Below are 13,638 nucleotides of genomic sequence, written 5' to 3'. Positions count from 1 at the left end.
TGGTCCTTTACGAAGTCCTGGCAGCTACAACACCCGGTCCTTTACGACGTCTTGGCAGCTACAACACCCGGTCCTTTACGACGTCCTGGCAGCTACAACACCTGGTCCTTTACGAAGGCTTGGCAGCTACAACACCTGGTCCTTTACGACGTCCTGGCAGCTACAACACCCGGTCCTGTGGCTCAGGAGGCACATTCGCCCCTGGACTGACCTTGTGGTTTTGATTAAAAGAAGAAACATTCCTTTTAAACCTCTGTTGAACATGACTAATACCAATGATTCTCTTTATTCCTGACTAACCATTAGCCCATTATCTAAAAGACTGTATCAGCCATATTGATAATTTCGAAGATGGAACGACTTATGAGAAATTTTAGAGATGTCTCTCCTTATTCTAACTGATCTTTGACTTTTTAGTTTTGTATTGTCATTTTTCTCTTTATCTTTCTCCCTCTTTTCCATAAGCTTATTTTGCATTCACTTTATATATAAATAAGAGAAATAATGTTATTTGATATTCTTGATATTCTGATTACATTTCTGTGCATCCCTGTTGTAAAATGTAACCTGTTGATGTTGTGTGTTGCAGCAACACTACATGATGAAGTACGGGTACCTCCCAGCCTCCGACATGGAGACGGGCAACCTCCGCACCGAGGACCAGCTCAGGGAAGCCATCCGTGTTATGCAGGTCAGTGGCGCCCCCTCCCTCATCCCCTCATCCTCGTCCTTTTACATTCGTCAGGGGATGATGACCTGTGTCAGGGGGCAGCCTCGCGTCATGGCACGGTACTCAAGACTTTCCCCATGACACATTTCATTTCTCGACAACTCAGTTTCTTATTTCGAATCTTAGCTTAGACTGACTCTAGCTAGTTACCCCAGTACAAGGTATGTAGGAAATCTTCAGATAACTGAAGGCAAGAGGAAGACCACCATTCACACCTCGTATGTCAAGACCAAGGATGGTTACAAAGAGCGGCTGACCTCTACACACATTATCATCAGTTATTTGTTGCTGATGGTTTGTACTGATTTGGAGATATGATGCAGAACCACAGAGCCAATGTGTACTTTTACATTAGGATATTTCTTTTATCATATTCCATGTGAGAATATGGGTGAAACACAGTTAGACGAGTGAACGTGGCTCACTCATCCATAGTTTATATTTACTTACGACGTTGATATTGAGCGTAACACATAGATCTTGCTTTGGTATGATAGATACATGTTTATCATAAGATCACTGTGAGGTGCATAGAATGGATATCATAATCATAATACGTTGCGACTTGGCTCGATGGAGGAATAGTCAATTTATTTAGTTACCCCAAAGTAAGACCACTTTCTGTGGAAGCTTAAACTACTACGTTTTCTTTTATTTATATGGGTAACTATAAAAGATATTTTGTCGGCTATCACAGGAAGGCACACTGAAGGACACTTAAACTTAATCGCTCAATACCCTTGAGGGTGATAGAATTATATGTACTGATTTTTGAGATACTAGTGTTTTTGCTTATTTAGGGCAAAAGAACTAGCTCTTCAACGCAGTATATAAAAACTCAGTTGTTTCCAAGTTATCTTTAATCATAAGTGTGATTGGCACAGGTAAATATTTAAAGTATCCTTGGCAGGTACTGTGTCTTACATATTTGCTAATATTGTATGATAAGTAGTACTACTTATTTTTAGTGATTTCTAAATGAATTGTAAAGGTTGAAATTTTTTGGAAGATTTTCGCACCTTCGAATGATATCGAAGGTTTTTTTCAGTCTTGCCAAAATGGAGGCAAAAGTAAGAGGTTGTAATCTCCCGGCAGCGGTTTGGTCACATTCCCATCACCGGGATACTGGATGACGCCACCAAAGCACTGATGCAGAAGCCAAGGTGTTCCCTGCCGGATGTGCTCCCCACGGACCTCGAGCCACGCAGCAAGAGGTTCGTGAAGCAGGGCAAGCGGTGGGACTGGTACAACATCACCTGGGGGTAAGTAGTACCTGATTTGATTACAACGTCATCATTTCATACTAACATCAATACTCATTACGCCATTTACTGTCTGTGTGTGCAAATATTACCCCTACTGGGATGGTCATTTACCTGGATAAGGAGGTACCCGATGCTATTTTCTTAGAGATATGTAAATATTCTCTTTATTTTTATATATATATTTGTCCTGCTGAATGACATCTTGAGGAAAGAAACACTTTGGATATATATTTTTTGCGTAGAACCAAGAATCTGCCGCATATGTAGTTATCTCGTTCCCTAACACCATATTCATTAAGGCAATTTTGCTTGTACTGCACAGTATTAGAAACGAGACGGCAGACTTTTTATGTATTTATATCTTCAGTAATTTTAGGTTAATTTTAGGTTATCCATACACGGAACAACACATGGAAAAGCAATTACAGATATGGAACCCACTATGTATATCTTACCAGCCAGGAAACTGTGGCGTGCCCATGAAAGCAAATAAGTGAAAGCGCGGAAAACAAATGAGAATTTTTATTGATAGAATAAGAAAACAGGTGTTCCGTTTTGATTAGATGAATTTGGGTTGGTGAAATACAAAACAAAATGTCATATACAAAGAACATAGATAGATGTTGCAAAAACAGTGTAAGATTAGTAACGTTAGTGCTAGATTTACGTTTTCTACGAACGCGAGGGAGTTTACGTTTTCTTCTTGTCTTGAAGAGGAGGGTCTCCTGGATTCTCGTGAGTAGACTGTAGTGAGTAACTGAGGTTCACAGCATGTTAGGGCTGGGGTCCGGATCGGAGAGGAAATGAGATCAGCTCCCCCTCCCTTGTGACTGTGGCTCCTCCTTTCTGCTGGCCCGCTTTTGCCCAGCTTTCCTGCCCTTCCTCTGTGTCCTTTATATCTCGGATCTCCCACAGACTCAGTCTCCATCATCTCACAGATTGACCTCCTCTTCTGACAGCCTTCGCTCTCCTCCTGTTTGAAAATCAATATATCAAAATCCGTCTCTGTATTTTTTTCTTTTTTTATTTGTTTATATTCTTCCTACGCCGTCATTTGTGCACTTCGTCTCGGCCTTGACTGCGTATTCTTACTGTACTTCGATGATGATGTCCCCAAAGTGGACGCCCCTTTAAGGCTTTGTTGTTCTGTCACATGCCTTCTTCACCTGGAGCATTGGTGATCATGTCTCGTCCCTTTTTTTTAGATAGTTTATTTATGGGTTGGATGTTTGTGTGCTACCATCTGTTTCTTGTCTGTGCGGTCGCCTGGCTTCCGTTACCACACCATCAACAACTGTGCCAAAACTCAGCTTCTTCAGCCAGCTGTGCCAGGCCTCGGCTCCTCCATCCCTTCGTTAGGCCATTGTTGTTCCCGCGCAATCCTCTGGCAGTCGACCTGTTGCTACATACCTTGATGTAATCATTCAGTAATTGTTAAGAAGCTTTGGGACCTTAGAAGACAGGGTCAAATTGACCCTTAGGTCGTGTGGAAGTGTTAATGACTTCGTCTTGTCGCCGGTTTTGGCACCAGTGGTGCTGTAATCTAGCGAACCTCGCTAGACTATTTGTTGATTGGTGTCAATGGTATCTTGAACGAGGTAGACAGGGAGTCAGGGCTGACCTGAGATAGATAGTCATAGGATACTCTCTATCTTCTGTTATATGAGACAAGCGACACAGTGGCTTGAGTGAATATCACTGTATCTCATCAGTAGTTGCGTGTGGATGTACCTGTTATCTATCGCGGACGAGTTCGCAAGTTAGTTCTGTGCCTGGCACTGCCAGCTGTCATACTGACAGTCGCACCTCCCTGACTTAAAGGTATTCAGCTAATGATTTATAACTCTGACATTGTAAGTGGCTCATAATTTTATGTGGGAGTGTGTATGTTTATGATTTCAGGTAGGTCTGAAATACGGTTCCTTCGTATTTTTCATGTAAGGTCTGAGGTTACAGACTTTGTACTTTGTAATCAGTGAGAGTGCAAGGCTGAGAAATGTCGTCTGTTGTGTTATCTCGAGCAGGAGGGGATGATGGCCTTGTGAACGATGCAAGGATCTGGAAAATCTACGACGAAAGTCTCAGAGGCTCACAAGATACACGAAAGGGTATGTCGCAGGCCTAGGGGCTCGGTAGGACACCGCCAGCTCTTGTGTCCAGGTCTCGTAATTACCTTACCGCCACGTCACGTACTTCTGCGGGTATCCTGCGCCCCGAGCTCTCTCCTCTTCCCTTCAGGGCCGCGTGTACAACGCTCGCTACCTTCCCTTATTGATTAGGAAAAGACCTTCGTTGGTCTTACGTAGGATTCAGTTATTATATAATCTCTCTCCTGTATGTGGTTGCTAAGGGACAGCTGTTGTGGTCCACTCTCTGTCCTGCTTTACAGTTTTCACCCTCGTTCCCTTTGCTCTTTTTTAAAATTCTGATCTCAGAGTGACTCACCTGAGCATTGTACCTTCATCTTGATTATCGTCTTTGTTCCGCCTTGTGCGGCCATAATCCCCCACACCACCACCCGACCTGAGGCAGGTGCCGAGGGCCTCCAGCAGCCCGGCTGCCAGCTAGCCCACCCGCCCGCCCGCACCTCCCCAGGTATTTTAGGAAAGTCGTAACGAGGTAAACAGTTTATATTAGTGTAATCAGGAGGAGTTAGGGTGAGGGTGGGTGGGAGGAAGGAAGCTACCGGGGAAGAGAATAGAGGAAGGGAGGTTACAGGACATCGCTGGGGAGTAATGATGTGAGATGGGGGAGCTGGGGACGTGGGCGGGTCGGAAAACAAGGTGGGGCAACTGGGGAGAAGTTCCGGAAGGAAGAGTAGTATTCATTGGATAGAGGACGACAGGCTGGCCCGGGGGAGGATAAGGTAAGACAGGCTGGTCTAGAGGACTGAGTAGACAGCCTAGAACAGAGGAGGGGGTGGTAGACAGGCTGTCCCAGACGAGGACAGGGCTGACAGGTTGTCTCATAGGAGAGGACAGGGTGAACATGATAAAGATAACAAAAGTTCCGGTATTGGTGGATGGGGAGGCCATCTCCTGGGAGAGTGTGTCTGGTCGTGGGTATCAATAGAACAATGATGGTCGGGTCAGAAATATCCTGTAATACGTCTCCTGGCTCGTGCTTCGCGCCTCAGTTTATTTCCCCTGATCTCCCTCACACCTTCCCTCTTGCCAATCGTCCCTCACACCTTCCCTCTTGCCAATCGTCCCTCACACCTTCCCTCTTGCCAGTCAACCTTCACACCTTCTCTCCTGCCAGTCCTCCACATGTCCTTCCCTCCTGCCGGTGTTAACTTCTCAGGTTAGAGGCCCCAGTGGGTGCTGGTGAAGCCATGACGGGTCCTACTGTTCCTGCTGGTTGCTACTGGTGAGGCCACAGCCTAGAGCTGTCGCTACTGTGTGCTGAGCTTTGGCTGTGAGGGTACTGGTAATGCTGGTGCTGGTTGTGGTTCTACCAGAGTTGTGGTAGTGTTGCTCCTGATGCTGTTGGTATGGTGGCCTCTCTTGGCTGTACTGGTATACTCAGGGTTTACCTCGACGTCATGTCATGTGGCGACGACCTCACCTTCCTTGCATGGGTCAGCGCCTCGACTCCGCCACCACTGGGGCTCCTCGCTCATCCTTAGGTGTGTGTGTGTGTGTGTGTGTGTGTGTGTGTGTGTGTGTGTGTGTGTGGAAGGTAAATGAACCTGAAACATCCAGGAACAATAAACGAGTTTCCCTGAAGTCATTATGAGACGGGGAACCAGAGATGAGTCAAATACGAAAGAATGTTACCAGTACCCGCTGGTTGCGCCAGCGTAGTTGAGCTCACTGTGTGAGCAGACTGTGAGCAGCTTATACGATGAACCAACTCTGTATCAAGAAATAGTATAATTATCTACCCACTGCGGTATGACAAAGACCTTTTTTAAGCTCCGTAATTCATTTCCGCTACCGCTCACAGGGTAAGCTTGTGAGGCACCACCGCTCGTGGGATGAGCATGGGGTGGCCCTTACAGCTCACAGGATGAGCATGCGCAATGCTACCACTCAAAGATTGAGCATTTGGTGTACAATAGAATACCCACCGATAAGGCAGAAAAATCTAGTCAGTAGATTTCTTATGAATGGTAGCCATACTGGTAATTAGAAAGAAAATGATATGATTCAGTGTTTCAGAAAAGTGAAAACGGAGAAGTCGTTTAGTCTATGGAAATAAAGAAGATAATTCAGAGGTTAAGGTCAATCATTTTAGGTATGATAGTTCTGTTTCCATTCTTCAGGATGGATTGAATCAGTGTACGTTTCCGAGAGGGAAGAGGCAAGTGTACCGTTCTTTAGGCACGGGGTAAGTAGACGAGCAAGCACAGGCGCAACCTTTGCTTGTCCCTGATGGAGTGGTTTTTTTGGGCTTCGCCATGAGAGAGTCCAGGATGAGTCGTAGGGTGGGTGAGCGGGAGGTGAATAATATAGGAGGAACGTCGGAATCATCCCAACCAGAGTTACGGGAAACGAGAGAGGAAAAGAATTTGGCTAGATCGGTATGAGAGACAAGACGGTTTCCAGAGAAGGATGGAGATGCGTCAGAGAGACAGGATAGATCAGCACGCCTCCTTCGTACAGAGAGTGTTCCCTCCCCATGTGTACAGTTTATCTTCAACGCCTTCGAACGTCACATGAAGGAGAGGGTTTCCATGCACCATATGCCTGTCCCCCCCAATCCCTGTGGATTCGGGACGTACCATCCAAAACCATGGATAGGAAGAGAAGCAGAGGAACCAATTTCTAACTCAAATAACCAGATAGACAATCCATCATTGGAACAGTCAGGCAATTAGAAGATTTTGTGGTTGGGTTACCGTTCCCAGAACTGGTCGGTGTTCTCTGTTGTTGGTAGGCGAGGGTAGGGTGACGGTGGTCACTTGAGCTGGGTGCAGTGGCCTGCGGACCCTGGCGCACGGGCGGGCTGGAGGGTTGCATGGATGGCGCACGGGCAGGCTGGAGGGTTGCATGGATGGCGCACGGACGGGCTGGAGGGTTGTATGGATGGCGCACGGGCGGGTAGGAGGGTTGCATGGATGGGGCAAGCAGGCGGGATGGAGGGTTGCATGGATGGCGCACGGGCGGGTAGGAGGGTTGCATGGATGGCGCACGGGCGGACTGGAGGGTTGCATGGATGGCGCACGGGTGGGCTGGAGGGTTGCATGGATGGCGCACGGGCGGACTGGAGGGTTGCATGGATGACGCACGGGCGGGCTGGAGGGTTGCATGGATAGCAGACAAGCAGGGTAGAGGAAGAGATGGACGGCAGAGTCAGGTTCGATGGCAGGCTGGCGGTCACACACACACACAGACACACACACACACACACACACACACACACACACACACACACAGGGGGTGGAAGAATGCATATGTCGTACCAATGTTTGAGACAGGAGACCAGAAGTAGGCACTTAACTACCGACCGGTATCCCTGACGAGCGTTTTCTGTACAGAATTTGAAAGATGAAGAGAAAGAAAATGGATGACACCTTGCAAAGGAGAAAGTATGTAAATAAGAGGCAATCAGGATTTCAGGGAATGAAGATCATTTTTGATGAATCTATTAGATTTCTCAGAAAGAGTGAGCTGCGTTTTAGACAACAGAGAAGGCTGGATGGTTTGTCTGTATCTGAACCACCAGAAAGCATTTGACGCTGTGCCACACGAGAGTTTGGTAAGAAGCTGTTGGATCTTGTGGACCTGAAGAACAATGATGAATTTCCTCATTCTTTTTCATACCCTGTTCCCCTTTGACCCAAGATGGCCGTGATTGGGGCGTGTTCTGTCCGTCCCTTATCGTTCAGTATGATATACATGTCTGAAAAACTTATGGGTTTCAGTGTGATAGATGGGTGAGGTGTGTAGGCAGTGAACTAGACCGTGCTGTTACCCGAGAGTTGTGACCATGGGATCCAGTCCCTCAACGAGGGTTAGTTTGGTGACTAACTCTGGTGTCTTTGATCTTGATGTCCTCTGGGTTGATGATATCAGGAGGTCTCCCCTGTTTTATGATGGGTCTTGAAATTACTGGAAACCATGAAAGCTGGGTTTAAATTGTTTGCGTCTGTAGACAGGAGGTTGGTTTGGAGTAGGTGAGTTCGTTTGTGTGCTCAACGTCCACCTGCTCTTCTGTTGTATATCTGGTATTTTTTTTACTTTGATTTCTCCTTTCTGTGAATGTTACATTTTCTTTAATCCTCACTCATTTTCTATGATATCCATTCGTTGTACTTCACCTTACGCGGTTTTGTGTCCATATCCTCATTGTTTCCTTCTATGGTGGCCAACACCTGGGGTTGGCCCTCACCACCACCAGCCCTCACCCTGCCCTGTCTCACTGAGGTAAACACCCGGGGCCTGTATGGTCTCCTCCACCCGGTGACACATTGTTTACACCCACATACACACACGCACCACCTTCCCAGAACACCGGGTGTATGACGTCATGCCTGAGATCCGCGGCCCTATGGTCGTGTGTGGTGAGTGGGTGACACTCTGTGGTCGTGTGTGGTGAGTGGGTGCCGTGGTCGTGTGTGGTGAGTGGGTGACACTCTGTGGTCGTGTGTGGTGAGTGGGTGACGCTCTGTGGTCGTGTGTGGTGAGTGGGTGACGCTCTATGGTCGTGTGTGGTGATGGATGACGCTCTGTGGTCGTATGTGGTGAGTGGGTGACGTTCTGTGGTCGTGTGTGGTAAGTAGGTGACACTCTGTGGTCGTGTGTAGTGGCGGATGACGCACTAGGCTGTGTATGGGGGGTGAATGACTTTCTGTGGTGGTGGATGACGTTCTCTAGTCGTGTGTGGCCGTGGATGACAAGATCCTGCTAGCATAAACAAATCTGAGGATGAAGAGGTCGTAAATTACCGTAAAATCTTTACCCACCCACACGTACACTGTCCCTTCCTCTCCCATTTACTGCTTCCATACCCAACGTGGCTCTGTACGTGCTCTGGGACAGCATTAGAGGCCTTCCCAACTCCCCTCCTGGGCTTGGTCCGTGGCTCTGTACGTGCTTGGGGACAGCACTGGGGCCTTCCCCTCCTAGGCTTGGTCCGTGGCTCTGTACGTGCTTGGGGACAGCACTGGGGGCCTTCCCCTGCTGGGCCAGGTCCGTGGCTCTCTCTGTACGTGCCTGGGGCCATTGTTTGGGGCCTTTGCCCACTCGCCCGCTGGGCCAGGTCCGCGACTCTGTACGTGCCTGGGACCAGCACACTGTCACCAGGGACAAACATTGGCTCAGTGTTTGGAATGCAACCTCCTGACGCAATATTTCATTGGAAACTTTGTTCATTTTCTTACTTTTGAGATGAAAGAGAGGTACACACACACACACACACACACACACACACACACACACACACACACACACACACACACACACGATTTAGATATCGTTTGGCAGGAAATAAGGTACGAGAGTCTGTGTATGAGAGGGATCTGTGCCCCCGACCTGTCGCCAGAGTCCCACATCAGGAGAATAGTAACAGTGACCAACTGTTTCCTGGCAGATATATAAACTGCACTTAACTATATGGATAAAGATATATTCGGCAAGCTGTTCGCATTCTACGTAATGCCAAAATTAGAATACGTTTCTCGAGTTTGGGCAACGCACCTTAAGGAGCACAAAGAGCCAAAAGAAAAGGTGCAGAGGAGAGCACCGAAGATGGTACCAGGAGGAGCTCGGGTACAGGGAAAGTCTACAAGCTTTGAATTCGCCCACCTTGGAGGAGAGAAGTTTATAAAACAGATCGATGGCACCGTCAGTGAACAGTTCTTCGAGAGAGAGAGAGAGAGAGAGAGAGAGAGAGAGAGAGAGAGAGAGAGAGAGAGAGAGAGAGAGAGAGAGAGCATCAGCGGACATGACATGAAATCAAGCGAGATAATTGTTAAGAAAAAAAAAAAGAAATGTAACGAAGTACTGATCTAAGATGAGAATGGTGGATGAATGGAACAAAATAACTGTGAGGACATGGTTGATGCAGACAACATAAATACATCTAATGTTTATGATTGTAGGGAATGTTCAAGAGGTGGGGGCCCCCACGAGTGTAAACTCCGTCTCTTTTGTGTATAAATCGTTAAATACAAACAGGTAATTCAAATCACACCGGATTTACAGAAGCTAAGCTGCAATAAGAGGTTGAAGGTTACACACCTCTCCACCTGAGAGGGGAGAAGGGAGAGGAGTGAACTGATAACAACACTTTAAGTTCCTGATTCAACTGGATGATGTTGACAGTCAACAGTTCTTCACAAGGTAACGTACCACAGCCACCAGATCAGAAGCTGAGGAAGAGGAATGGGTTAAGAAGGACGTAAAGAAACACTGGTGTAGTGCACGGGTGGTAGATGGACGTGAGTGGTGTAAGCAGGGAGACTGGCGAATGCCAGCAGCTTGCTCACAAGGTACGAGGAGCCAAGAGTGTATAACTCTCTTCCTGTAATGTACAAATAGGTAATTACGCACGCAGTCTTCCACGGTGTAGTCATTAGCGTCGCTACCATGATTCACGCACGGGCTTGCATCCTGAGCGCGGGTGCAGTTGGCCCACACCCAAACCAGGTGTTCACCCTCCCCTCATTGGGTTGGTTGATCAATAGGTACATGACTTAGGTTGGGGTGAGTATATATATATATATATATATATACATACATACACATACACACACACAGAGGAGCAAAGACATGGTACGTATATACAAGGCTAAGAGACGGGGCAACGCGAGTGTATAAAAAAAACACCCTCTCCCTAACACACACAATGTAGTCACACACAGAGACACCCACACACACACACACACACACACACACACACACACACACACACACACACACATACACAGCTCAGATAAAAGGCCGTACAGTATTGCAAGGGTAAAAGAAACAGTGTACCATGGAAAGAACTGAGGAGATAAAGTGCCGTTTTTTGTGTGTGAGGAGGGAGGAAGGGGGATGGGGGGAGGGGGCGGGAGGGGAGGCGTAGTTAGAGGCTTGGCTAATCCGAGATGTGATGTCGCAGGATAATGTTACCAAGGTCAAGGGTCATGGGGCAGTGTTAGGACCTCTGTGATCTCGTTATTACACGTAGTGAGCTCGGATATACTGGGTAATATCTGCCTTCCTCAAGGAGCGAGGAGTGTTAGGGTGTCAGAAACGAGATGGCGTAGGCCATTATTGTGTCTAAGGGCCAACATGTCCAGCAAGATGTGTAGAAACTCTCATTTATAACACACGAGTTTATGAGGAGATTAAATGACCACTTTGTCGCTCTGTAGATTTCTTTTGATATTGTGGACTGTATTTCACGGTGTCTCCTCACAGACGAGAGCCACAAATACGCGAGGAGGAATGTATGAGTGAGGTGGGATGGCTGGCTGGCCGGCCTGGAGGAGGAGAGGGTCGGCTGCTGCTGCTGCTGCTGGCGTGAATCATGATGACTTTAAAATGCACCAGTGTGTCGGCGCCTCCCTCCCTCCCTCCCTCCCTAGCGACTGCCGCACGTCTGTGTTTGCCTCTAGCCTCGTGTGAGCTGTAAACCACGGACTTGAATTCGTATATTATGCAGTAGATGGGCAAGTTAGAGCATTGCCACTAATCGCGTCTCAATCTCTGCAGTTTGCCTTCGTCCCCTAACCAAACATGATGTCAGTTTTCGTAAGGCACAACGGATCGTAAATTACTTATCAGCGTCCGAGGTTGGTAATAAGCCATGCAGTGCAGCGACCCTGCTTTTCATAACCTCGTGCCAACGCTGTACGAACAAACGGCCAGCTGTATCTCGCGGCATTACTCCCTCTGCAAGACTTCCCGCCAAGTTTCGTATTTTTTCTTCCTTCTTGGCGGGTATCGGGTGACGCTTCCGGCGCTCGCCGCCAGATGGGCAGCGGACCAATCAGCTGCGAGTGAGTCTGTCTACCTCGCCTTCATGTTCCCGAAAGTTGGAAATTTTGGGGAAGATAATACTGCATCCGTTTCCCAACACATCAGTGATGCTAGACTGACTCCTTCCCCTTTTCCCTTATTGCTCAGATCAGGCCTGTAAACTATCCTTGGGCAGTGGCCTCAGGAGTGTCTTAAAAAAGAATAATATGTAGATAAAACTCTTGGACGCTGTAAGCCTATAAATCCAAGTCAAGGTTATATGAAATACTTCATGCAAGTAGTTCAACAAAACACTTGGTAGTGTGAGTTTCTCTGGGTACATCTCGTCAGCATTGTCGACCACAGAGAGACGTAGTTGACGGCAGTATCATGGGGTATTCACATCAACGCAACAGATGGTAATCTTTCACTGGTCATAGACGCACCCATGGACTGACTACACTGGTAATTTGCAGTTCTCTTGCACCACAAAAGCAAGATGATATTGGCCATGGCACGGGGCAAGTTTAGAGGACAGATATACTATTGAGGAAGAGATCTTTTATCACATTCCTTTATTTGCTTTGCCACAAAGCCATGGTTTAATGTGAGAGGGTCGAACCGCGCCCGCTCCTAACCCAACAGTTCATGTACTGCTACATCACGCATTTATAATATTGTTATAACCACTCAAATGAAAGTCCCAGTATCACATTTACAGAGGGAGCAAAAACTAGGGTAGAGACGGCCTGGGCAAGGCCTGAAAACTGCGAGTTCAAAATTCCCAAGTCGTATGATCAAGAGCAGGAGTGATAGCATTATACCTCCAATACCTCGACTCCAGCCAGCGTCAGTTCTGTGGCTGCGAGCGACCAACACTACGGCACTGAAGGATCACCACTGGCAGATGTCACTCACTCACAAAGCTTATGTGTTGATTTTATTGAAATCAGTGTAAACTTTATCTTTGATAACGTTAGAATGATGTGATTTCAGAAATTCGCTAACGTACTTACGTGTTCCAATTATACCCAAGTTTGGGATCGTCAATTAAGGCTAGTTACTAGTTGTTTGGCCTTTAGGCCCATCAATTGCCAGGATCATTAAGGCAGTCAGCGTGAAGTTATATCCCCCAACGGAACAATCTTTGACCACATTCTTCAAGGTTCTTCCCATGTGAGTGGGACAAGTACTGATACGTAGTCAAGAATGTAACAATACTCTTGATATAGTCCGCTGTTTCCAGGCAGTAGTGAGTTAGCCTGGTTGCTGGGCATTCTGGCTAGGCTGCCTGCATCTGAGAACCTCTCATGTTATTCCTGCGCTGCCCAAAAGCATTTGCTCCCAAAGCTATTACAGTGAATTAGAAAAATTATCAGTAGGTTATTCCCTTCACTGTGCTACGTCCTCAAGTCAAGAAGATATACCTTCCACCTGAATTAAACTGCATATATTTGCTTACAATCTGACGCAGTAGCCCATTCTCTTCAAAACATCCAGGTCACCTGAAGGTTATCCCTTACAGCTTCCAGACCCCCATAAATAAGTAACGACCAAATGTAAACAAAGACATCTTTAGTGAGTACATGTAGCCAAGGGATGACAAGTCTTCTTATGCCTGCTTGCTTGCTGACCGACACGACCACTGGACATGTTACTACTTACTCCATCTCGACCTTGGCCTTGGACATTTTGGTCACTTGGCGCGCTAAAAGCCTGCTTCTTTTTTTTTTCGGAGATTAAAATTCCT

At 47.0% G+C, this 13,638-nt stretch overlaps 1 protein-coding gene across 1 annotated transcript in view; it reads left to right on the top strand.

The window, feature by feature from the left end:
- LOC139759965 (matrix metalloproteinase-25-like) overlaps positions 1–13,638 on the top strand; it is a 498,618-nt gene that overhangs the window by 370,455 nt on the left and 114,525 nt on the right. Inside the window, exons 2-3 of the mRNA XM_071682675.1 lie at positions 590–691; positions 1,826–1,992. Of these exons, the coding sequence (XP_071538776.1) occupies positions 590–691; positions 1,826–1,992 (269 nt within the window). The remainder of the gene's footprint in view (positions 1–589; positions 692–1,825; positions 1,993–13,638) is intronic.

Source organism: Panulirus ornatus, chromosome 34 (genome assembly GCF_036320965.1).
Source record: "Panulirus ornatus isolate Po-2019 chromosome 34, ASM3632096v1, whole genome shotgun sequence".
Classification (NCBI taxonomy): Eukaryota; Metazoa; Arthropoda; class Malacostraca; order Decapoda; family Palinuridae; genus Panulirus; species Panulirus ornatus.
This window is presented reverse-complemented; position numbering and strand designations above follow the sequence as displayed.